The 26,644-nt window shown below is 43.7% G+C and overlaps 1 protein-coding gene across 1 annotated transcript in view; it reads left to right on the forward strand.

Moving 5' to 3' along the window:
• SLC35F3 (solute carrier family 35 member F3) overlaps nt 1-26,644 on the forward strand; it is a 70,961-nt gene that overhangs the window by 14,955 nt on the left and 29,362 nt on the right. The window contains exon 2 of the mRNA XM_056342615.1: nt 2,819-3,143. Coding sequence (XP_056198590.1) covers nt 2,819-3,143 — 325 coding nt within the window. The remainder of the gene's footprint in view (nt 1-2,818; nt 3,144-26,644) is intronic.

The following is a 26,644-nucleotide window of genomic DNA, read 5'->3' on the forward strand; positions in this document are numbered from 1 at the left end:
ACAGTCTGGCTTTTGGGGGCAGATTATGTCCCAGATATCCTTCAGGACAGCGCTGCATCCACTGGAAAAGGCTGTGCCCATTTGGCTTTATTTTATAGGAAGTAACTGCCATGAAACAGAGTCAAAAGGCATTGATATTCAAGCAAGCTGTCCAAGTGAACTGCTGACTCAGCATATGTGCACCGTACGAGGAGGAGCAGGGCGGGCAACTTCAGCCCTTGGTGGGAGAAGATCTTCACCACAGTGTCTGTTGTGGGGTGTCCATTAAACAGTTCATTATTTTATGTTGAATGTCTGGTGCATCAGATGATATAGTTGTGATTTTCCCCCTTTTCAGTGATTGCCAAGACTACTGGGCCAGAGGGCCAGACAAGGTGTCTTGCTGTCTCAATGAACAATTCTAATATTAGAAAAAATAACATAGTTTCAACGTTGGTTCAGAGAACCTACTCATCTTGAGACATCATACACCCTAAGGGCTTAAGGATGTTCCCTAATGTTAATTTTCTTGAGCAGGAGGGGTTTAAATCCTGGTTTGCTGCTTCATGGGGCAATAACGGCAGAGGACAGGGACAGCAGGTACCTTGCTGGCTGTTTTCTAGGAGGAGAAACATTTTTGCCTGTCTGTCCAAGTAGTCTCAAAAATGTAAACTGAGTGGAGGAAAGCTCTTCCCTGCACTGACACAGTGCCACAAACGCCTCCTAAACTCTCACTTGGCACCCTGGCTGCCTGGATTCGTCTCTTCTGTGCCCAGAAATCCCTGTGGTCCATGGGAAGAACGCTATAGCTTGTTAGGGTGTGTGAAGTGGTTGGTGTTGCAGTGACAGTGCCCAGCAGAAAAGCTCAAGAGGAAAGGAAAAATTCCATATTCACTGCAGGACTTGTGTGGTAGGCAGCAAAGAGCACTGGCAGCTGCCCATTATGTGGTGAAGTTGAAAGAAATGAATGTACTGCTGTTCGGTAAACTGAACCCTGACTGGTCTGTGCAGCGAGTGACACAAACATTAGTTACAAGCAATGTATCACAAAGAAAACTTATTAAAATTATTTTGAATGAGCTAAGGGTTCACAGGCAGCCTCTTTTCATTTCTAGCCTCTTGTAACATTTGGATGGTAGCTTGTAACCTTTCCATTACTTGTTTAATACGAAGCCACATTAACTTTGGATAACTCATTGGCCTGCTGGTGCGTCTTCTGTTATGTGGGAGGCTGCCCACACAATCTTCTATTGAAAACTGAAATAAACGGAGAGATCAGCAGCATCCCCATCTTCTTAAAGCCGCTCAGAAAGACTAGATTTTTCTACCTTGGCTGCTGTACACTCTTTTTTAGATTTCAAGATATCAAACAGAGGCCACAATTTTTCCCATTGCAAATTACAGCTTTACTAGGCAAACTAATGGTACTCTTAGCTCAGATAATGCATTTCTTGTTTGTAAAGAAATAATTAAATAATCCTCTCATTTGGAATAAACCTTTTCTTTAATAATGTATTAGCTTGTGTAAATACAAATCTAGGTTAACCTAAAATAAGAGGTTTTAGGAGATTTTCCATTCCAAATACTGATTCTCACCAGGATAAGGAAGGATTTTTTGTGTGTGCATCTCTCTTAGTCCGCCTTGAACGTACATGAATGTTTGGCAATAATAGTCTCTCATTGTCCTGGCTGTACTTATATTTCTCTTTTCACCTTCCAATGCATGCAGTGACCTCTGCACACTTGAAGTTGTAGGTTCCTGGCTTTCAACATGAATGACTATTACATTCTCCTTCAAGTGAAGGGACCAACTAAACTGAAGTCAGCCTTTAAGAGAAATCACTGCTGAGTATTGCGTGCGGGTGACTGACAGCTTTAGCGGAAGTTGAATGGAGTGAATTTGAGAAAGGAGAAAGGCAGGTAGAAAGCCGTTAAAGGCAGTGGCGTGCTGCTGAGGTCTGCCAGCACGTTTTGATCTCTGTGGGAACTGAACCACCTAACCTCACTTTGTTCATTCATGCACAAGCTGGATACGGTGTCAGCCGATAGTGGTACAATAGCAGGGCTGTAACAATTCATGTTTAAGGATGTAATGGGCAAGATATTTTAGGAGAGAAATTTCCAGTGGCATGCTAGTTCTAGGAACCAGAGCAAAGTTCCAGTCCAGTCTCATTTGGTGCAGGACTCAAGCTAAAAAAAGTTAGGGTTTCCTAGTCTGAGATGCTCTTCAGGGCAGCCTGTGGGTTGGTCTAATTTTTGCCATCTGGCTACAGCCTCAGGAGAGCTGTTTTTCTAGGGATCACTGAAATGCCTGGTCATCCAAGTTCAATATTAATCATGCTACTTACATTGCAGTGATTGTGCTTAACTGTAAGACTAAATACAATTGTCCCCCCTCATCCTTTTAAGAAACACCATATTCCATAAGCTGCCCAAGTCTGCATTTTCCAAGACAATAACAATTCCAAGTGTTCTCATAATCCCCTTTGTTGCTTTATTAAACTCAATGCTGTGTTTTTCATTCATTTACACATCCTAACAGCATCAGTTTAAGTGGTATGTTAAGCCTTTCTATGTACACCAGACCAACACGTAATTTTCATTTCCATTTTACCCAGTGGCTTCTAAATCTAGAGGTGATAATTATTATTTACATTGTAATTATGCCTCGGTTGAACCAGAGGCTTTGCAATGATCTAGAAATGAAGGACATTTTTTGGCAAGATCTGGTGCGTTCTTTTACTGGTAAAGCTCTACGTGACTTCAGAAAGGCCTAGGATGTGAAAATTAAAATGCAGGTTGGATTTCCTTAGTAAGCCTTGTGTTTTCTTCTTCCCAGGGGATGAGCGCTCCCGGGAGTCTCCAGCCCCAGCCGAAGCACAGATGCAAGCCGGGGTGGAAGGTGGTGGAAGGGTGAACCGCTGTTGCTGGAAATGCTCTGTGACACAACTAAAGAAGATTTTCTGGGGTGTGGCTGTAGTCCTGGGTGTCTGCTCCTCTTGGTCGGGTTCAACCCAGCTAGCAAAACTGACCTTTAAGAAATTTGATGCACCCTTCACTCTAACATGGTTTGCAACAAACTGGAACTTTTTATTCTTTCCTTTGTATTATCTTGGACATGTTTTTAAGTCAACTGAAAAGCAGTCTCCAAAGCAAAGATACAGGTATGGGAGCTTTTGTTTTTTCTCCTGTGGCTCTTGCATGCTGCTCTGCATCTTACAGACATTTTATTCAGATCAGTCAGTTAAATCAAGCTCGTGTTTGCTTTCCTCTCCAGGTTTGTTAAAAGATGCTCTGAACTCATTGTGTCCTGTGCTAAGTGCTATGTTATTATTCTTAATACGATTTCACTCCAGCAGTAAGAAATCCAGGTTTATTTCCAATACATACATGTCATGTAATGAAAGTCCGCATTTTCTGCAATCACTTCTCAGGAGTTTTCTGTTCAAACGTCTGTGAACTTCATTTTTTTATTAGTATCTTCTTCCTCTACCCACAGCTGACTTTTATGACAATCCCTGAGTAAGCTAAGCAAGCTTTTCTTTTTGAAACTCAGGACTAGTGCAATGCCTTGAACAGCCAAGTAAGAAGTACTGCAGCATTTTCCTGGCGTGACATCAAAGGCCAAGCTCTGATCCCAGTTAAACTGGAGCTGTTGTGTTTATTTCCGGGAGGAAGGAAGGTCCTAACCAAAGGCAGCACTTTGTCTTCAGCACACCCTGTCTTTACAGCAAGCCAAACCCACAGAGCCTGAAGCTCTCGTGGAAAACCCTGAGTGCCCGTCCTCCGTGAGGGGCTGATGCTCTGGCTGCTTGAAGGACTGCCTCTTGGTGAGCGCTCCTTCAGCTCCTCTCGTATTTGGCCTGAGAGGTGTCTGGGACAGATGGGATGACTCAGCCTTCAAGATGTCCTGTGTCAGAAAGCTTCTCTGATACATGGAAGGATGTGAACAACATTTTCCCCTTCTGTTACACAGTGGGGCTCACAACTTTTTAATGAAGTCGCTCCGAAAGTAAACAGTAAGAGGTACACATTTCTCAGCTTCCAGCTGTGCCGCAGCGAGGTGGAAACTTAATACAGGAAAAACCTAAGAAGCCAGGGTGCTCAGGAAATGCTCTACCTGCAGATGACTAGGACTAAGGTTATACATGCTGACATTTTGCTGCTTAGCCATCGTTAGAGTTTCTTCATCTTCTAAATCATTCAGGGGCTGCAAATAAAGGAATTTCACTGTTGACTGCAGGTCTTAGAGCAGTATCCAGAAGTTTTAAAGGCATTTTCATAAGAGGCCATGTTTCCTGCACTTCAGTCTTTGGTTTGTATTTGTTTACTCCACAGCAAACATGGTTGCTTCAAAGGTGAGATAAATATGGAGGTCAGAGAAAGCAACACTTTAATTTAAAAACAATAACAAATGCTAGCCCAAAACAGCTACCTTTTTGTTTCTTTGGGTTTTAATTATTTTTCTTTACAGCTGCATGTTTTAAATACTGCTGAATTCCTGGGGTGAGTGGTTGTGGTTCGCCAGATCCCTGGGGTTAAAATCAGAGCATTATACATTTTGTTGCTGCAGTTAATTGATATGGTTGGTAGTTTTATGTCTTCCATTTAATTAAATGATGGCTGAGTTGAAGAGCAGGTGCAAGCCCTGCAGCCTGTTTGGGTTGCAGGGGTACATCATTACAAGTAAACTTGCAGCAGGCTTGGTAAAGAATGTGCATTTGTGTGTCTGACCAGCAGGTTGAATAGGGTTAATTTGCAGAGTATTTTCTTGGTGTCGGGGTAGACTTGGGCATTTGGAGATACCGCTTTGATTCCTAGCTTTGCTGCAGATTTATTTTATGGTTTTGAGCAAGTCACTACAGACCTCTGATTTCCTTGTACTCTGTTCATTTGGATGAAGCAGTCCTTTAGGGAGGAGGGAGAACTGTCCCTCACCATGTGTTTACATAGTGTCTGCCTCAGCATGTCCAGTGTCTAAACTGCGACCTTTCAGTGATGCTGCAGTAAGAACTACTGGGAAAAGAATTACTGTTCATCTGCTTGCTCCACACAGCTGAGATGTCACATGCATGTACATCAGAAAAGCCAAGCATTGCATTCCAGCATCCCCTCTTAATTATTCCTCCTTTTAATGTATTTTTTATATATATATATTAAATTTTTTTACGTATTTTATATATATATATGCATATAGAGGGAGAAAGACATGTACAAAGACTCTGTAGCTCTGTATGAGGCATTACCATCTTCAGGAAAGCTTGCACTCAGGGCATAGTTGGACATGTTAGGGAGGCATTTCATGGACTTCTGGAAAGTTAAAATGAGAAAATTCTGACCTGGAACTAACAAGAAACTTGCTTAATTGCTTTCTGCTTCTTTTATCCTTCACCTTCATTTATATTTTATATTTTATCTGAGCTCTCTGGGAGGAATTTGCAATGAGACAAATGAAAAGGTGGTAGTGGGAGAGGGTGGAAATATGGCATCTAAGTCACCTTAGCAGTGAGGTAGTGAAGGAAGGGATTCTCACATCTTGCCTACGCAGGTTGCTAAAATCCACAGGCACCTAATGTTTTTTGGCAGCAAAGCCCACCTGCGCAGCCACCCCCCCTGAGCAGGGCTGGGCAGCTCAGCCTCCCGCAGCACGGCAAAGAGCATGTAAAGAACAGCAAACATTAGGAAAAATGCACAAAAGGAGGATGATAAAATGTAGCAACAGTGAATAGATGTAGAGTCCTTCCTATACAGGTTATATGGTTTATTATGGTTTTTAATTCCTATTGTATTGTACCAGTATGTGTATATACTATGCTGTAAATATATAAATTTGTATGTTTTGTAGTCTTCACAGAAAGACATACCTGTCACGGACACAAACCAGTTTAGAGCTGCACAGATTTTTATATTTTTCCCCCCATTTTATAGCCTATATACCTGTAATAAATATTTCCACCAATATTTTATAGTAGCACATTCAATTTAAGAGCAGGTTTATTCAGTTTCTTTATAAGAGTTTGAGTACTAGGCAATAATGTAAAATATTAAGGATTTCTGATTGACCCATATTGCATGGTAAGGAACTTGCTGTTTGAGCTGAAGTGGACTATCAGTTGTGTCCACAGCGTGGGGAGAGAGTCACTCTTCAAAGCAAACCAAAACTCATGCATTCACATCCAAATTGCTGTAGGCTCCCTGTGCAGCTCCATCAAATGCCAGAGTTGTGCCCCAGTGTAGACTGCTCAGGGAGAACGTGTCCCATGCTCACTTGGCGCAGGACTGCATGTGTGGGGAGCAACGCAGAGAGCTCTGGCAGGCCAAGAAGAGCATGCCAGGGTCAGAGTCACTCTCTTACTTCTTGTGCAAGTGCTTACTAGCTTAAAATAAAATTACAGTAACTAAATTACCATTCATTTCAACCATTGCCCAGACCAGAAATAACACATGTAATGATTTATGTGACTAATGGATCATTTAAGAGTACTTTATTTTGGCTTCATACTTTTTGCTTCCGAACTGCTTTATAAAATGACATACTTAATCTGATGAGCTACCCTCCGTCATACCTACATTATTAATTTATGAGGTAACATAAATTAAAAGCACTAGAGCTTAAAACTCCCTGGCTCCATGAAAGATTAAATTAAAATCTCTGTAAGGTATTGCTTAGCTTTGTGTATCTCTAGGCAGGACAAAACACACCTTTTATAAAGATTCACTCTGTGTGTGCCAACGGGGGGAATAACGGAGGGTTGGGTTCACATTTTAGAAGGATAATACCTCAGAAAGCTTGTTTATTTGGATGGTATGATCTTATCTAATGGGGTTTTTTTTGAGAAGGAAAAGGCAGGACTTTCCAAAATGGTTTGAGTGATTATTTATTTATTTATTTGTTTATCCTTTAGATCTTGATTTTTATTTTATAAAGCATTAGGGCGAAAGAAAAAAGCAGAAGCTAAAACTATATCTTTTTTTACAACCTTGAATGCACCTGATGAAAGAATGAAAGAATGAATGAAAGAATCATCATACGTACCTGCACTGATCTGCAACCACACTTGAGCATGTTTTAATATGTTTTTTCACTGAATCAGTGAAATCACCTTTTCACTGTCTCTATACTGCCCCCAAAAACAGCTGCCACTAATCTTTCAGAATTTGAAGATTTTTCTTCGAAAAGAAAGAAAAAAATTGCACGTAACACCAAAGTATAGTTATTTCTTTGAAGCTGAACCAAACTACTGGGGCAGCAGTGGTAGAGGGACTAATATAGTAGGTCTCACTTACTCTGTTTAACCAACATACTAACTTCACAAGAGACTTGCTTTATATGCATATGGGCTCAGAATTGAGACTTAGCTCTTCAGTGGCCAGAAATTATCGGTGCCACAGCTTCACGTGATGTCCAGGAGAATGTGGGCCACTTTCTAAATGTGTTTCACATGTATTTCTGGTAGCGTGGAGGAGACAAGGCACTAGCCTGGCAATCCCCAGTTCCAGGAGTTGGGTCCATTACTCTGATCCTAACTCATATGAAAGTGCAACTCACTGCACCGTATGCACTGCCCTCCTCTTCTGCAGCAGGCAGAGAACCTGGCCACGCAGCACTGTAACCAACTGCTTGGCCACAATACCCCCACTCGAAGGGGGAAGAAGGTCAGAGCTTGATTTGGCCTGACTGAATGCTTTTTTACTATTGATTTTCAGCATTTTGTATTCATGAGTCTATCTTACCCAGCAGCATTAAAATGTTGCAGTGTGGTTGACTTTTGACATCCTACTGATTTATATTACTACTTAGGTGGGAGCTTCACCACCAGAGCAGACAGCATTAACAGAGTCATAAATAAGCTATGAAGGCATCAAGACATGATGAATGCAAGTGTTTTTAGCAAACGTCACCCAATGAAGCATGTTTTCTTTCAAAAAACTTCAGTTCATAAACTCTTTGTCTAGTTCAGTACATTAGCCTTAAAATAATACCTATTTATTTTGTGTTCCTCAAAATAAAATCACTTTACAATTCAAGTTCCCATTGGCTTGTTGGGGGAAAAAAGGCAACAACCAAAAAAACCAAAAAGAACCCATGAAATTAAAAGATATAGCATCAGATTCTTACTTGAGTTAGTTACAATCCAGGCGTAACTCCAGATGAAGTCAGTTGGATCTCTATAGCAGTCTTTCAGGACTTATCTTTGTGCTTGGTATTGAAGCGATTACTTAAAAGAAGATGTGGATAATATTGTGCAACAGGTTTATCATATTTGTAGTCATCTGTATCTCCCCTGAAGACATCTCAACTGTTGTTGGCGTGTGTTATTGATGGGCCACTGTATCACTTCTGAGACTTTTCACTGAACCTGCACTTTTCTTCCAGGGGTTCTGGCTGAAGACAAGGCCAAATTGTACTAGCAGCAAGTAGCAGTAGTAAGGAAGCCTTCTGCTGGAACATCATGGTGTTTGTGGTAGGGGCAGTACTGATGGGCGTCTGTCCGGTGTCCATACATACATCATACAACACCAGGCTTGGTCAGGGAACGTATTATTTGAGCTTAGCTCAGCTGAAGCCCAAGCCACAGAGCTCAGGATGATGCTGTTGTTAAATTCTGTTTCTCAAAGTTAAGTAATTACCTCTTCTTGATGAAACCTGTGGTAGCTGCTGTCTTTTTCGTTTTGAAAAGGAAAGTGTGTCGCTGTGGGACATGGGATAGGGGTGCATCACCCCACGGGAATTCTGGATGTGCCTTCTCACTGCTGCCTTGACATAATACAGCGATGCTGCATTACTGCCAGGTGACCACATAAGTCATCATTTCAGCTGCTTCCCTGGGGAGACCTGTTTTCTTAGTTGATTAAAGATTAATGTCATGGTATCTTGCTCTTTGTGGCTCCTGAAACAAAAATTCCTCAGCCGGCTGTCAAAAATAAGCTCTTCAGGCTGCCTGTTCTTGAGAAAAGAGGTAGTCCTCCAGCTCCAGAGTTTTTCTGAAGTAACCTCCTGTTCACAGAAGTCTTCTCTACAGACTAAAGACAGTACCAGGAGTTAGATTAGCAAGGAAATCTGCCACAGCTAGCTCCTCAGTGCCACAATGCGTATTCCAGCACTGCCAGCTTGAAGCTGAGTACCTGCTTTCCTCCCAAAATGCATGGGGAGAGCAAACACCTACAGAGGAGACACAAATGTAAGGCATGTAAGGTAAACAGCAGGAAAGGCTGAGGAAGAACACAGTCTGTTAGCCAAAGTAGCTGCTAGTGGGAGACCTCCACCATCCCAGAGTTAGGTGCCTAACTAGAGTTGTGGCACTCCTTTTGATGTGTTCCATTGACAAGCTTAAAAATCTGCTCCCAGAGGCATGTTCAAGGTGGTAGTTTTTCTGTTCCTCAAGTGCATGCTATGGGAGCTTACATTGGAGCTACCTACATTGGACTCACAATGTGAGTGGCTGGCAGGACGCCCCAAAATTAATGCTGAAGTCCCACTTTCTCTGGAGGTGGCTCTCACAATGCACAGCCTGCATGGTGGTCTCAGGAACGTAAGGTGGCATTTATATGCTTACCTCCTTTCTGAACCTACCCCGGCTTTTACATATCCTCAAACACCTTCACGAGAAGTTCTTCAAAATTCTGTTTGACTAGTTTGCTAATTCCTTCTATTCAGGTAGCTAATACTGCCTTGTGTTTTAGCTTTTGTGAGAAAATGGTCACGGGTCCTTCTTTAGGAAACCAGTCCTTTCTAGCTTAGTCTCGCAGTTTATACTTGGAGATTGCATTTGTATTTCGGACCATGATGTTCTGAAAAGAGCTTAACATTGATGCAATGTGAAAAGCTTCCCCTTAATCTGAAGCTCCTTCATCTGTTGAGGATCACCTCTTCTGGGCCTTTGGACCTTTGTGGAATGCTAGTTGAGAATAAAAATTGGGTACTGCCCGATTAGGAGGAACACATGTTCTTTAATCTTGAGCTTGGTTTGCAAAATCACTCCAAGGATGATTGAATTAAGTGATGTCCTATAATTTTGTCTTCTTGCTCCATTATTTTTCTCTTCTCTGCTGTGGCTTGAACAGATGCTCTAAAATAATCACATTATATGCCTCCTATGAGGTAACAGTGCTTGAAGCAAGGACTAGAAGGGAAGTAATTGCTCTTGTTACCTGCAGACAGGGCATGGGCTATGAAACAATGTGTTTATGTAATGGCTTTTGCTTGGGAAAAATGTGGTGTCTTGCAGCACTGAACAATCTTCTGGTCAGTAGTTGAAGTGCATTTCATTCACTGGCTCTCCCTCTGGTTAGGAAAGCAAGCTGCCAAGTTTCCATGCTGCTAGGGCTTTTCTCCCAAGAGCTCAAGAGCAAATCCACCTGTACTGATCCTGCCCATGCTGATCTCTCTGCACTGGCTGAGACTGTGGAACCAAAGCAAGCCAGGCTGAAGGGACCCCAGAGGTCACCTCCTCTCTTCGCCGCCTCCAGGCGTAGACCTGCATGCACAAACAGGAAAGTAACTGCATTTTATGGCTGGCAAAGGAAAAAAGGGACTGGGACAAGAGTGTGTGATTGTGTTTACTGTGTGAGGAAAGAAGCAGAAAGCTGAGGTGAGCATGGATATGGTGTTTTTTCCAATCGTAATCATCACAACATGGAAGAAAACAGAGTTCACAGCTGGCCTTTTTGCAAAATGTGTTTCACCTGTCATTGTATCAAGTACCTTGACACCCAGCACACAAACTCATTGAGCAGAGGGCACTGTCCTAGACAGGTTCTCCCATGCTGTTTACAACAGCAACAAAAGCTACAACAAAACTCAGGAAGGAGTGATAAATAATTATGCATTTTTTTCAGCCTAGATCTGGTCAAAATACCTTGAAGGCAGATACCTTTAAAGCTGCTTTAAAAAAGGAAAATGCCTGTATGGCAACAGACTTCACAGCTAAAATTAACAGCTCTCAATAAAGACGGATGATACAGTGAGAAGTGTTGGAGGCTGGCAGTACTACAGAAGTGGAAAAAACCTTTTTGTCCAGCTGCCTAGTGGTTATGGACCATGTCCAGATTTCCCAGGATTGTTTGTGTTTGTATAAAAAAGCAGCCTTATATAAATGCACAAGTACCTGGCTAAAGATCCTGTTCAGGCTGGGTCTGTGGCAGCTGGCCACCCTTACTTGTTAGGCAAAGCTATAGCTGGTAAAAAGGGAGAAATAGCCAAAGGTGGAGGTTGGCAGCAATGTAGGTATATGAGCAGGGCATCATAAATTGAAAAACCCTGTCAAGCAACTACAAAATGTCCGTGAACATCCATAGGGGTTTTTTTGGAGGGAAACAATAGTAAGATATGAGCTGATGGGCAGACAGGTTCATATATAGAATCACAGAATCATAGAATCATTTAGCTAGGAAAATCCTTTCCTGAGATCATCAGGTCCAACCATTAACCCCAAGACTGACAAGCCCGTGTCCCTCAGCACTGCATCTATGCATTTTTTAAACACCTCCAGGGGTGGCGACGGCACCACCTCCCTGGGCAGCCTGTCCCAACGCTTCACCACCCTTCCCGTGAAGAAATTTTCCCGATACCCAACCTAAACCTCCCCCGGCGCAACGTGAGGCCGTTTCCTCTCGTCCTGTCGCTCGTTATCTGGGAGAAGAGACCGACCCCCGCTGCCTACGGCCCCTGTCAGGTGGCTGCGGAGAGCGATCAGGCCCCCCCTGAGCCCCCTCCTCTCCAGGCCAACCCCCCCAGGTCCCTCAGCCGCCCCTCACAAGGCTGGTGCCCCAGCCCCTGCCCCAGCCCCCTGCCCGGCTCTGGACACGCTCCAGCCCCTCCACGTCCCCCTGCAGTGAGGGGCCCAAAGCTGAACACAGGGGTCCAGGGGCGGCCTCACCGGTGCCCAGCGCAGGGGGACGGGCACTGCCCTGGTCCTGCTGGCCACGCTGTGTCTGCTACAAGCCAGGATGCTGCTGGCCACCTTGGCCACCTGGGCACACTGCTGGCTCCTGTTCAGATGTCCATCAACCAGCACCCCCAGGCCCTTTCGCACCAGGCAGCTTCCCAGCCGCTCTGCCCCAGCCTGTAGCGCTGCCTGGGGTTGCTGTGACCCAAGTGCAGGACCCAGCAGTGAGCCTTGTGGAACCTCATACAACTGGCCTTGGCCCATCGGTCCAGCCTGTCCCTTTGCAAAGCCTTGCTGAGTTCAAGCAGGTCATCACTCCCCCCCCCCAGCTTGGTGTCATCTACACACTTACTAAAGGAGCACTTAGTCCCCTTGTCCCGATCATTGAGAAGGATATCAAACAGGACAGGCCCCAACACTGAGCCCTGGGGAACACCAGTTGTGACCAGCCATCAGCTGGATGTAACGCCATTCACTACCACTCCTTGGGCTCGGACGTCCAGCCAGCTTTCAACCCAGCATAGCATACACCTGTCCAAGCCAAGCAACCAGTTTCTCCAGGAGAATGCTGTGGGAGACAGTGTCAAAGGCTTTACTAAGGTCTAGGTGGACAACAACCACAGCCTTTCCCTCATGCACTAGGTGGGTCATCTTGTTGTAGAAGGAGATCAGGTTCATCAAGCAGGACCTTCCTTTCCTAAACGCATGCTGGCTGCACCTGATCCCCTGGTTGTTCTGTTTGTGCCATGTGATGGCACTCAGGATGATATGATGATATGCTCTGTAGCCATCCCTGGCACCGAGGTCAGGCTGATAGGCCTGGAGCTCCACGGATCCTCCTTCCTGCCCTTCTTGTAGATGTGCTTGCACACCCATGTACGACCATTTCTGTGTTTTCCAGTGCTAAAACACTTTTGCAGGTGGTAGCTTCTGCCAGGGAGTCCGATCCAAAATAGGGAAGACAAACAAGATCTGGTTTTGTTACTTTGTTCGCCTGCTTTCGGTGACAGTCAGTGAAGGTGACTTCAGCCTAACTGTGAAAAAGAAACAACCCCGCTGTTGGTCTGTTTGTCAGTCCTTGGGTTTAGGGCTAAATCTCAGCAAGTTTAAAGGAAAGAGCCTCGTTTATTTTATGGTCTTTGCCATGTCATTTGGGTCTCTTGTTCTTCAGCAAGCCTACACTAACCAAATCCACTGTGGCCGCCTGATCTGTTCCCTGTCCCTCCTTTCTCCGACTGAGTGCTTCCCCACATGGAGCTGGTGTCAGTTGCTTCTGGTTTGTTAATTTATAAATTGTGTTCCTTCTCTTTGGAGCCGGGGGGGGCTGTTTACTTATTTACTGAAGCTATGACTTCACAAGCACTTAAGAGACTGATGCAACATTTCCTTCATGTCTTTGAAAACCTTCCACTGCCTCAGTGAAACATTCAAACTCCCACAGGGGAAACTGGCCTCTGGCAGCCTTACATGAAGGATGGTATCCCCCGTCTCTTTCAGCAGGCGCAAATGTTAAATCCCATGGATCTCAAGTCATCGTGAATGTCCCTTCAGTGACAGGGTGGTGTTAACCTTCATGTAGTACTTTGCTAACACGGGGCACCCTTGGATGGGATGAGCCCAGGTCCATTCGCTACAGGAGGACTCAATTTCTTTATGTTATCTGGCATTTGCCTTTCCATTGCAGCTAAAAAATGTTTTGCTTTGCCAAAATACTGGGTCTTTTTAACTTAATTCTCTTCACTGTTTCTATTGTAGAGGCCAGCCAGGCCAACTGAAAATTGTATGCTACTTCTTCTGCACTGAAACTACAGCTTTCTTCACTAGTCCAGCTTATTATGCTTTCAGCTGGAGTACGTATAGATTACCAAGTACAGACGGATAATTTTTCAGCTATGAAAAGCTCTCTTACTAAATAGCACACTAGAAAATAGTGAGAATTGCACCTCTGCTTTCAGTGCCTCCTAACAGTACCTAGAATAAAAATTAAGCTACAGCTCTGTAATGCTGTCTGATATTTTTACTATCTAAAAAATGGTGCTGCTGTTAGACCATCTCACCATGATATCCTGAACATCAGGTCATAGGAACATGGAGTAATTCTGGTTACTGGGGACCTGGGGAGAGAGGTTTCTAGTCCAACCTGCTCAGTGCAGAGCCACATCATATCTACTTTTTTATTTTGTTAATGGTTAGTGATATTCAGCAGACACTGAATGAGGCATAACTATTACTATTTACATTTATGTGTACTTCATTGCATCTTTTAATGTGCCATCTCTAGATATCCCAAAATTACATGTACTAGAATGTGTTGCCATGAATGGTACCTGTTCTGCTGCTGTTCACCCTTTTTTGCCAGAGCCACCTTAAATATTTGTCTGTCCTCAGACAGTAACATGTTGATTCAGACCCCAAGGATTTTATTTATTATTTTTTTTTAAATTGTATTAACACACTATCAAGTATTTCTGATTAATTTGCTTTTCATAGTAAAACAAATTTTCACATAGAATTTTCAGTATTTCATTAAGTTCTCTATATTAAATGTGATAAGTCCAGTCAGCACTTGACCTTAGCTGGCACAGCTCCACGGAGTCCCATCACAGCATGCTGATTTCTATCAGAGAAGGGTCTGGCTCAGTGAATATTAGAAATATCAAGTTAATAACTATTTAGATGTGTTCTGTCTTTCCTTCTTTCAGAGGGCAATTCAGGTGCTGACCAGATTGACATTCACCCTAATCCCCTCCAGTGTTTTTTAAAAAGTGTCTTTTGATTCTGGAGAACTGAAGTAGAAAAACCTAAATGTTGCGAAAGAGTATCCCAGAGGAGGATACAGTGACCTACAGCCAAATGATCAGCTGCCTTCCATTAACGTACCTGCAGACCTACGCTTGCTCATGAAATTTTTAGCAATTAAGACCAACCCTCTGAAAGTCTTATAGCATTTAACAAAGAGGTCTATCGATTTAATAGATTTTTCAAACAACTTAACCATGCTGATTCCTATGATGCCATTACTTTCTGCCTGATCAAGTTCCACATGGCTTTTTTAATCGAGTTGGACTCTTGATCATGTCAAAGGGGAACTGTAGGGGGATGTGATAAAGGTCAGCTAAATCATGTACGGATGGGAGAAGGTGAAGAAAGAGCTAGGTGGCATCAGACCAAATGAGTGAGGTGTTTTAAACAAGGGAGGTGGTTTCTATCAGCGTGCAACTGAGCTGTCAGGTGTCTGAAAAGCAAGAGCCTGAAAAGAGTGGTTAGCGTGTGCTGGGGAATCAGAGACGGTGGGCCAGATGTGGCCTGTTGTGGGAGCAGATTGCATGCGTTCTGATGAAACCTAACACTCACATGAATGATAGTTCTTGTAGCCTTCTATGAGCTACGCTAAAGCAGTAAGTCCTATACAATTTCAATGGACAGCATGCTTGCTGTAGTGTGCTCAGGCATTGAGTCCTGTGGCTAGCAGGGAATATTCCAGCACTTGGTTGGGCTCTGCAGCCATCCAAGTTACAGGGGTCCAAATAAATCACTTGGGAGTATCTAGGGAAGATCATACCAGCAACAGTTATTTCATGTGTTAACAGATTTGTTCCTTAACAAGAATGCATGTACGAACAAAATTTACCAAACTGTAAAAAGATACTTTCTTGAGATCTTGTCAAAAGTAAGCAGAGAATTGGCTTTATTTTTAAGTAGACAGGAGTTACAAGAAGGACATTCCTCTTGAAAATCATACCAGTTATATGTATAGTTAATTGTGGACCTTACTTTTGGCTGGCAAGTTGCAAAATGTTGTCTGCTGCTTTAGATTTATTGAACTTTGTTTTGTTTTAAGGATTAAAAAAAGCCAAACAACAGCTGGCTTCCCAGATATGTTTGCTGCAAGGAACGAGAGACAAGTGGTTCCGAGAAACTAGAGACAAGTGTGTTTCCTCCATAGCAATTGTGCTAAAAACAAACTGTTCTCTTTGTCAGTGTGGCTTCAGACACTTTCCACTATTATGCTGCTGGTATCTGGAGTCTCATTACCCAAAAAGCCTTTGTCTAGCGCAGAACAGTAAATAACCACAGATTTTAGGCACATGTTAGAAACATCTCATTAGGGAAATTTGAGAGAGATGACAAATAATGTCTTGGTATCGATCTAATCTCATGATCCAAATGTGCAGTGGCAAAGCACCCTTCCTCAAGTAACATGGCTACTGAAAGCTACAGATGGATTTGCCTTCAGCGGGAAACTCGGTGTTTGCATGGCTTTGGGCTAACAGCCATGGCCACGTGGCTCCTCTGCATGAAGCGTGCTGATGGCACCTACTAGATGTTGTGCAGCTGACAGGAAAAAGATGCAGTAGTTCATTAGTTTTGTCATTCTGTTTAATTCAGACGTTTTCAAAAGGAATGGCACTGAAAGCTTTGTAGTACTGAAGGTGCATAATAATTGCATCAAAATTGCCCATCTGCAGCTAAAGTGAGATAATTGCCTAGGCGTATTCACATTTGCAGAAGAGATTTTGAATAATAAATGTTTATAAAGCCCTTCTGTCATCATGTTATCCAGCCCTCACCCCGTAAGCCAAACTCTCAATTCATTTATACTCTTTTCAAACCAAAAATATCTCATGTCCATGCAGCTCTGGGGTTGGTGAAGATGAGAATCTGGACTAGTGTAAGTCACCTGAAATTGGCCAGCTCTCCAGCAACATTTGTGAGTCAAATTGAAAGAGAGTAAATAGCAAACCCTGCTGATTCCTTGCTAGTGTTATCTTCTGTATCTTTAATAATTAATTTGGCTAAATTACTGGAGTTTAGGGGTGACAGTACTGATTTCCAGTGATGCTGAACGGTGCGTCTTCCTGAGGGGCAAGGCTTGGCATACAGGGTCAGATCCACAAAAAGACCCCGTCCTCCAAACAGGCATAAACATCTACATGTGGTTTCCAGAAGATGCTTCTTCTTCAGGAGCCTCTCTTCTTCTCGGAGTTAAGGCCGGAGTGAATCCATCCTCACACAGACAGACACACCAAGGATATTGTGGGGCTGGCAGCAGCAGGTGAGATGCAAGCCTATCTTAATTCTCTTGTCATGGCTGATCTAACTTGCTCCTGCAGATAATCTAATTGGCATGGACTCGGCTCACCCAAGGCTTTGAACACAGTCCCTCCATCCTTGACAAAATGCAGACAGCTGAGATACATGTCCTGGCTCAAGTGCATGCTTACCTGGTCAGTCCTTCCTCCGCAGGGCTTGTAACAATTCCCGTGTTCTGGTGCACTCCTTTTCCTGGCAATTAAAGACGCAAACAGCACTGACCAGACAAGATTTGATGATGCAGTTTTGTTATGTTATGCTTCTCCAAGAATGAATTAATTTATTTTTCCATTAGACTGGATACAAACCATGGTGATGTCCCCATCATCATCAGTATGCCTGACTGATTGCTAATAGCTGCCTTACAGTCCTTGCAATACATCTTATACCTCTCCCATGCTCTGGTGCAGCGACTAAAGCTGCTGGTTCTAGCCCAGCACTACTAAATGAACAAGAAGGCATGATTTACAACAGGATGGAAAATGACTACAGCTAGGTGAGAGTATCACCTGCTTTCTACCACTGTGTGCCACCGATCTTTCTGCATGAATGGAGAAGCTGCCGTTTCTGCTGCGGGGTCCCTTCAGCAAAAGGGTCACCTGCCTCCCCCGACGGTCAGCTCACTCTGCAGCTCTTCAGCTTGTCAGTCCTTGGTGCTCTAGTGAGACTTCAGCAGGCTGTACCTCTTGGGTAGCCCCAGTGTGGGTATGGCAAAGATGACTTAGCTCTCCAGCACTGCAAAAGTAGCCAGCAATCCTACGGGAGAACTGAGCTGGCGTCCCCAGCCAGCTAGAGCCCTGCACACCTTGGAGGTGTTTTGCACACGTGCATCAGTGAGGTTCACTGCGTTCACTGCTCTGCCAGAGGAGCAGCGCGCTCACTGCTGCTAGGGATCCAGAGGAAAGCAGGGCAGCAAAACAGGCATCGTCTTTGCCAGGTTTCTGAACAAATAGTTTCACCCGAGAGGCTGAAACCACATTGCTGCTCTTGTCACTCTTCCTGGGAAACAATCTGAAAAGGAATTCAGATGCAACACTAAAATTAGTAACAATATGAACTACTGTTCACTACATTTTTTTCTCTCTCTCAAGGACTTAAGCTTATTGAGTAACCTCTCTCTCTCCCAGTTTCATCATGGAGCATTAAGTTTTGCGAAGGGGCTGAGCCCAGCCACTGAAGATCTTTATTCTAGCTGTGTAGGTGCAGTATTGACAGAGCCAAATTTAACACAGTTTACCCAATGCCCAGTAAAACAAGCCAGATTTTGCGTTGTGTACAGCAGGGCAGGGGGTGTGGGCGCGTGGGGGGTGGACAGGGATATGGCAGGGCACTGTGACTCTGCATGGCTGTTACTGAGACTTGGTGAGGTGTCATGATATTTCAGGTAGTATTTCTGAGGTCTGCTGCTGGCTTCTCTGCTCTTACTGAAGATAGTGGTGAAACTGTAATGGCTCAATTGGAAGGAGTGGTGAACCAGCAGTGAAAGCTGTTGGAAATGTCTCCTTATGGTCATGTACATATGTGTGCATGTGTATGTATGTGTGTATATATGCACCATTTAAATACACATGCTGAGCCCCTTTACCCTGTTACAGCAGGGATACATCCCAGAGGAGTAACAGGCTGGTTTACTTCTGACAGTCTTCATACAGTGCGCTGCAGATCAGGAGCTCTCCTGTAAAATACAAACTGTTGAAAGGAAAACGAAGCCACAGATTTTGTGCTTCCTAGCTCTAGGGTAAATGTGGGGTTGTGCCTTTGACTGGGGTGGGAAAATCCCTTCGCACAGCATGTTATCTTTCCCTGTGGATCTCAGTGGGAAAGCAGTCTCCAGGATCAGGCCCCAGCTTGCCTGCTGAGGGAGCCGACACCTGCCTTCTCACAGCGGGAAGGCTGCTTATTCTCAAGTATCTGTCTGCAAGCCCTGCCGGGTGCTGCTACAAAAATCCTTTCCCCCACGGATGAACAGAGCTGGAGCCCTGCGAGGGAGGACGAGGCACCCCCAGCCACCTGCCCACAGGCAAGGTGTTACCTGCAGCACAGAGTGCCCCGGCTGGCTTGTCACCAGCCCCCTGCCACCACCCCGGGCAGAGCCCTGCATGTGCAGGGGCATCAGGCTGCGGGATGAGCTCTCCCCTCCATTTACACCCCTTCCCATCCCACTGATGTCCAGTAGAAAACGAATGCCCTGGACAGCCCTCCTCATTCTCAATACACCTAATTTTTTTTTTAAATCCTTAGCGTTTGGTACATGCTCCTTCCTCCACAGCCAGGCACAGGTATTGCCCCCACTTCCAAAAGGCGAAACACCCCCTCAGCAAGGTTTTACAACTCTCTCCTGGGCTGGAATCCCACCATGGCTGATGCTCTGTGCAAGAGATGCCGTGCTTAACCTTTCTACTTCTGTTTTAAAATCCAGATTTGATCACTCATAATTTCTTTTGAAATCAGTGGGTGGTGACAGTCTTCAGCCCCCTGGAAAAGTCAGTGCATTAGGTACCTGAATATGAATTTATGTTTTTAATTTGACATGATCCTCTTAGGATTTCAGTGTAAAGGTGAAGAAATCCAGTAATTCCTCACAGCTTCCTCATTTGTGCTGTCTATGGATTATTTGTCAAATTCTTTTTATATTACCTTCATGAGAAATGTAATGAATCTCATCAACAGCAAATCATTTGTCTCTGTTGGTGTACTTTCTAGGATGATTTATGTATGCATTGAATGTGATTGCGAGCCGTTTCCTAACACATGTAAACCTCAATTTTCAAAGACCTCAGGGGATGTTCTAAATTTTAATAACAGCCTCTCATGAAACACAATTACCCCATTCTGGCAGTGAACATGAGTAAACATGCATATGGGGAATCAGTAAAATAATAATTTATTTGATATTTCACAAATTATACTCTGTAATTAGGGAAAACTCTCTTTTAAGAATGCATTGACCATGTACCCTCAGCTTGGTATGTTCATTCTTTTTACATGTGCTATTGATCCTGAAGAGAAAAGGTTAAATATATTTTTATTGAATGAGCATAGCAATAAAATTCACATCAAAACCAAAGAGCAAGAATAATTAGGTAGATTTTTCCCCACTATGTATCTTCAAGGTGTTATTCCATGTTTTCCTGTAGGACAACTGATATTTTTTGCTCCCTTCTCCCATATAATCTTGAAGCTGCCTGCTTAGCCTCTCTCACATGCTGGGAATATTTTGGTTTGTGGCTCAGCCCACCTACCAACTATTTCAGCTACTTAGATGCAGTGAGCAAATTAACACATCCATCATCTTACACATTCTTCATATGATATGAGCAATAATGAGACCTAGTCTTAATCTTCTTCCTCTTACTATTTCTCCGGGCTCGGCACTGGCTTAACTCAAGCCTATGCGTATTTTCCTTGCTGAACTATTCATTCATGTGTTTTTGTTCTCTATTGTCTTCTAATTCCCTTCCTCTCCTAGCATGCATGCTAGATTAAATCTTCATTATCTGAGCCTGTCTCCTTTGCCTAGCTCACACAGCCGTGTAAGTATCATTATTGCTTAATATTTGTGTGAAATCAGCATCCAGCAAATCCTGATACGCACCAGCAGCTCGTGCTAGGTGCTTTTCCACCAGGGAAACAAACACAGCGCCTGTGCCACAGAGCCTGCAGTCGAGGTTGAGGCACATACCTGCTAAAATCTGCTATTTTTCATTTAACTGTTGATCGCTGACTTCTGCAGCTGCTGTTTGGCAGCCTGTGAAAGAGGGCTGTGGTCCCACAGTACCTGCCAAGGGAAAGCTGGACACAAGGATGAGAACATCGGGGGGATGCTTTTCTCACCCCTTCATGGTCCTCACCATGAACCTAAGTAACACAGCATGTGATGCAGTAGCACAACCTGGCAGATGAACAGGATGGGAAACAATTACCGATGTCCTTACAGGTGAGGATAAACCCAGCATTTTCCAAAGGCCTTATTCCTCTTTTGCCTGAGATCTGCTTTCTGCCAACGTAACGCCTCATTCTCTCCCTGTTCATGTCAGAATGTGATGGAAGATGTCCAGGTCCTATTAATGACAGTGATGTAGGAAGCCCTATGTGAGAAGCAGGCAAATGACAAGTCTCACTGTGAAGCTCCCCCAGAAAGCTTGCAGCACTGAGCCCAGCACGGCTGGGCTGGCTTAACCAAAAAGACATTTATGGAATCCAAAGTTGCAAAAAATCTTAGCATCTTAGAAAGATGTAAACCAGCTTTTCCAGATAACAGATAATGCTACCAAGTTATCTGGTTACATTAATCTATGTCTGAACTTAAACTGAGGTAAGTGCTTACGGAATATGTAGGCTGTGATACATCCCCAGCAGTAATTCTGTTAAATTCTGCAACACCCCCTGCTATGTATGTGTAAGGATTCACAGGCACACTGAAACAGGCCAACTAACTATGCTCCTCTCCTCTGCTTTTAACTACTCTCAGAACAGCACTGTGCCTCCTCCTCACACGCTTTCTGGTATAAACCCAGCCGTTTTCATTTCCCAGGCAATCCATTGTACATGGCTGCAATTGCACTGACCATAACTGCAACCAAAGGGTATCCGATCCAAATTATGTAGCACATTTTGATATTGACCTCTGGAGCCACAGATCTGGAAGAGGGCCAGAAAAGCCATTTTACAATTATAGTCTAAGTCATGGGTTTATAAATCCGTTATTAAAAAAAAAAAAAAAAAAAGACAGGGCAGAAACGCCCACAAGGCAGGCATTAATCACGGCTAGATAAGGTCCACTTCTCTCCTAGGTGGCAAGCCTCAAGGTTCAGCAGGAGCTGACTCCCTGCTGCAAGGAGACCCTGTGCTTTTTGCCCCAACAGTGCTTTTACCCTGTAATGGCAGCGAGCAGATATTTTCACTGCTGTCCGTGCAGCTGCTCTGGAAGCAGAGTGCGATCCTGGAAGTAAGAATCACAAGGTCATTTTCCAAAATGAAGGAAGGAATAAGCATGTCACAGGAGTAGAAGGTGGAAGACAAATGAACCCGGTAATTTCTTATCTGGCAAACACTTGGCTCTCCTCACTGCAGCTTGGCTTTCAGAACCAGCAAACAGGAGGGAGGCTCATTGCACACAGCCCTTACCGTCTTGCTCAGAAAATCACAGTCCCACACTCCCTGTAACTCCCTCTACCCATTAAATCCAGGAAGATGCCATAAACTGCAGCTGCATGTCACAGAGCTATTTCATTTTAGCCAGAAGTGAGTGCTGTAAAAATGGATGTGCTGCACGCTTTGCTGATATAGATTAAAAGGAGTTTGATTCCCATAGTAAAAAATAGTCAAAGAACAGAAATTACTTTTTTGACTTTACATCAGGTTATAGCACATAAGGGTCTTTCCTGATATTCTTACATTTTTAGAAACCCTCTATCGTAAAAGGATATTCATCTGTGCTACAGTCAGTCGCATGGTATCTGAGCATCTGTATGTAAGAAAACTCTTTTAACAGGCTCTATTCCAGGCACTTTATTAAAGCCATTACCAGAGGCACATCCAAATGTAATAAACACAGAAGCAGATAATGGTCAGGACATTTCTAGCATGAAATGCACGATCTGTTCTGATTAAGGAAAATCCAGGTTAAAAGCTGTCATTTTCATTTGGCAGTTTGGAATGTCAGTCACATTTCTGAGACAAATCCAGATACCATGTTGCTGAGTCACCTCAAGTTTACTGTGAGCAATCAGTCTCTGCCACTTAAAGGGCTCTTCTCACAAGTCTTCCAGGTGCTATTGCTAGACAGCGCATCTCCACCCTGGATAATCCTGACTCTTCCTCTGTCTGCTATGCTGATTCCCTCCAGAGATGTAGTTTTAGTGAATCCCAACCACCCTGTGGAGCAGCGCGGTCATGGCACTCAGCATGGATGGCACCTTGTCAGGGGAAGGAGTCCCAGACTTGGCAGACCAAGCACAGGCAGCGCGCTCCCCAGGGCTGGCAAAATCCAAGCTGAGCTGAGCAGATGATCAGGAGCTTATCACAGTGGTTCATATCATTCTTTCAAGGACAATAGAGCTGTATTTTGGCTCTGCACTTACACCTAAGTGGTTCAGAGCGCTTTAATTAATGAAATGGTAATTAATCCTCAGTGCTCCTGAACTGCAGGGAGCTACACTGTCTTTACAGGCTGAGTGAGGGTACATGGCTAATGCATCCAAGGTGGATGAAGCAGGAGAGCAGTAAGAGAAAGACGAGAAAGTGGCAGGTTGTCCCAGGAGATGGATTTCTTCACGTGTGCCATGTCCCCAGTGCTTCCACTGCAGGCAGCTGCCGGAGACAGGACAGGGCTTGGCTGGACCCAGGCTGGTAATTCCTGTGTGGTCCAGGTCCATCCCTTCACAGGCATCTCTGAGTGAATACCTCACTGACGCAGACGGGGCAGAGGGGGAGGTTTACGCTGTATTACTATTTCAATAATTTGGATGTTGAAAACACAAGTACAGCATTTGGACCAGCAGATGGGTTTTCCAATTCATTAACTCAGGAGTCCTTCATCTTGTTCCAAAAAGTTCCTGTGTTATTACTGTTGCAGATGAGGGCTCCTTTCTGGTTTCCCGTCTTTCACAAAGTAAATCAATACCTTCAGCGATGGCTAGGTTGAAATCCTAATTTGTGGATTCACAGCCAAGATCAGGACAGCGCATTAGGTGCCAGCGAGGCACCAGCTCGCTCCTCATCAGGGCAGTTTTCAAAGCACCCCTCTGAACAGAACTGTTTTCTTTGCACTGAGGATCACACAAAGCAGAGCCAAAAGAAACTGTTTAGTAGGCAATAAAAATACAAAAGAAAAAGAACAAGTACATAAAAAATGTCACTGGGAAGGAGAGCAGTGTGTACTGTTAACAGCCTGATCCAAACCACACTGACATTCCCTCCACACATGCACAGAAATGACAAGACCCTACTGCTTTGTATTTTTCTGCTTCCGTGGCACCAGACTCTGGTCAGAGATTTTTGATGCTTCACCATGTCTTACCATGTTAAGAGTAAAACCTTCAAAATGTGAAAAATTCCATAGAAATAATTTAACATTTTTAAAACATACAGATCAGCCCTCTGAAGCACGGCATCTGTGGAAAAACAGCCATGTATCCCATCCAAAAACATTAATAATAATAGGTAGCGTCCCATTCAGAGGGGTGATCACGGCTTCCAGCAGTTTTAGTCACAAGCACCATTTTGCTCCACCATCTCAACTTTGAATCTGTTTTTTTTTAATTTAGCAAATCTGAAACCTTCTTAAGTTCTGCTTCCTTCAAATTGCTGACTATCCCTCATTATTGCTCTCATTTCTAGTCTCTCCAGGGACTTCAAATAGATCTCATTTTCTTATAATCTCTAAGCAGTATAATCACCTCAGTGCCGTAATCTCTCTGTTTACTTGTAGAATTAATCAATTTCTATCTGATCTCTCTCCCCTTATGTTTCTTCTCTGTTCTTTTTAATATCACGCTTGCTTTACTTCATTCTGAATGAAGCAATCGAGGCCTAATAACCCCATTAGGTATTTATGTTCTTATTTTGTCTCTAATGAGGATGTTGGCTGAAATGTCCAGAGTAGGACATTGTCAGCAGCTGGAAGAAAACTCAACGCCAAATGTCGCTGCTTTAACAGCCAACAGTCAGGGCACAAGGGTGACCCACAAATGTGCCACTCCACACTTCCAGTAGAAGCCAGAGAGGTGAATAAAACTACACCATTCTGGAATTCAGATGAGCATAAGAATTCATAGCCTTGGCAGCTGACACTGGTTTTAAAGACCTGATCCATCCGGTACAACAAAATGCATAACGGGGTCACTGTTGCTCTTTGAATCTGGGGCATTTGTTCCCTATTTCTCCTGCTTCTGGACCCCAAGTTCAGCAGGCAAGGCTTTGCTGGAGTTTGTCATTCCTGCCACAGCTGGAGGGCATCTGCATTTGTTGCTGCCCGACGGATGCTTCGTGGCTCTCCTCTGTCAGTGGCCACATCCCTGAGAAGATGCCCGTGAGCACGTGGCTGCTAACAGCAGATCTCTGGTGATACCTTTTCACACCCTGTGCATGCCCAGCCCATAAGCAGCCCTTTCTCCCACACAAACGACACTGCTCTCAAGGAGAGAGCAGGCTGTAGCTCCTTTGGAAATGGAGGCTGCTAGCTAGCTTCAGCAAAGGAGAAGAGGCAAGGGTTACTGACTTCCAGAATTCCAAAATGTCAAGGACTCTCCACTGGGAATGTCTTTGGGAAGTCACAAGGAGCTGATGGAAGGAGCTGATGGAAGGAGCTGGAAATTTTGTGACCTGCAAGAGCAAAGACAAGGCATATTCCTAGAGCTGCTCTGTGATAACTCAGCTTCCCCTCTGGAGGAAGGACCCAGCATGAAACTCAGTAGTCCTCCTCGCTTCTTTGGAGGGTATAAAGGAGGAAAGCTCATGGCCTGCAGAATGATGGAGCGTGAAACTGAGATTCAGCATCTGAACCATGTAAGAGTGAGTGGCCCATCAATCCAGAGGCATAAAAAGAGCTTGAAAGAAGAAATGTGAGGATGTAGACCCCTCAGAGTGCAAATGAAAGACAATGTGGCTTGCGTCCATCTTCTGGAACTGCCTCAGATGCTCAGAAAGAAAATTAAGTCGATGCTTTGTACTCTATGTCTTAAGAAAAGTCTTCAGAGAAGTTTTTGCTTTTCCATAGGATCCTCATGTAATACTGCCCATAGTTTTACAGACTCCTTTGTAACTCTGAATAGTAGTGAGGAGAAAATTCCTTAGAGATAAGGCTCCTGAACTGGCACATGCATGACCAGGTTTATGGTTTCTTTTAATATTTCCCTCTGTGGGTCTTATTTATGAAGATAACTGTAAACTATATTGTAAGGCTATGGAAGGGAAACTCCCCTACTTGAAGACATTGTTCTTTCTTGGCTATGAAGCTGGGGTCAGCAGTGCCTTTTGTGCGGTCACACTGAGGAGTTGTTACGGGTCATTAATTTTTTTTTCATTATGCCAGGAGGCATTTTGAAATTTTAAAAGGAATCTTGTTCCAAATGGATGAAAGGCAAAATCCAAGAGCATCCACAGGTGGGAAATGAAAATAAAACCACTTTTCAACTACAATATGTTCTTGCCTATTTTTTTTTTAATATGTTCTGCTGATTTTGATAATTTCCATTATTTTTCACTATATATTTAGGTAATATTAATTTTGAATTAAAAAGTCAGATTGCACTTAAAATATTCAAATGGAACGATTTCAAAACCTCTTTCAGTATTTGTTATAAGTTTTTTTAACCACTACCCTTCTTCAGAAGCTTCTGTTTCAGTGAATGAGCATTTTGTTTCAATGCAGATCAGGTAAAGATTAAAATTTACAGCTTCTCAGCCAACATTTTTAGAACATGTCCTCAAAGATCCAAACCACATGAGTTCCCACAGCTCTTCACTGGAAATGTTATCTACCTAACTCTTCATGAGCACAGTCTCTTGGAGTTTCAGCTGCTATGGCTCCATTTCTGTGCTATCTAATCCTTCTTTAAAACACAGTGGGTGTTAGTATTTTTGACTTTGCCTGTTTACTGTTCAAACAAGAAAGTGCTTATATGGGGAGCCAAAAATTACATATTTCTCTTAGACAACAGGTAATTGATTTCCAAGCCCTT

Source organism: Falco biarmicus, chromosome 6, assembly GCF_023638135.1.
Source record: "Falco biarmicus isolate bFalBia1 chromosome 6, bFalBia1.pri, whole genome shotgun sequence".
Classification (NCBI taxonomy): Eukaryota; Metazoa; Chordata; class Aves; order Falconiformes; family Falconidae; genus Falco; species Falco biarmicus.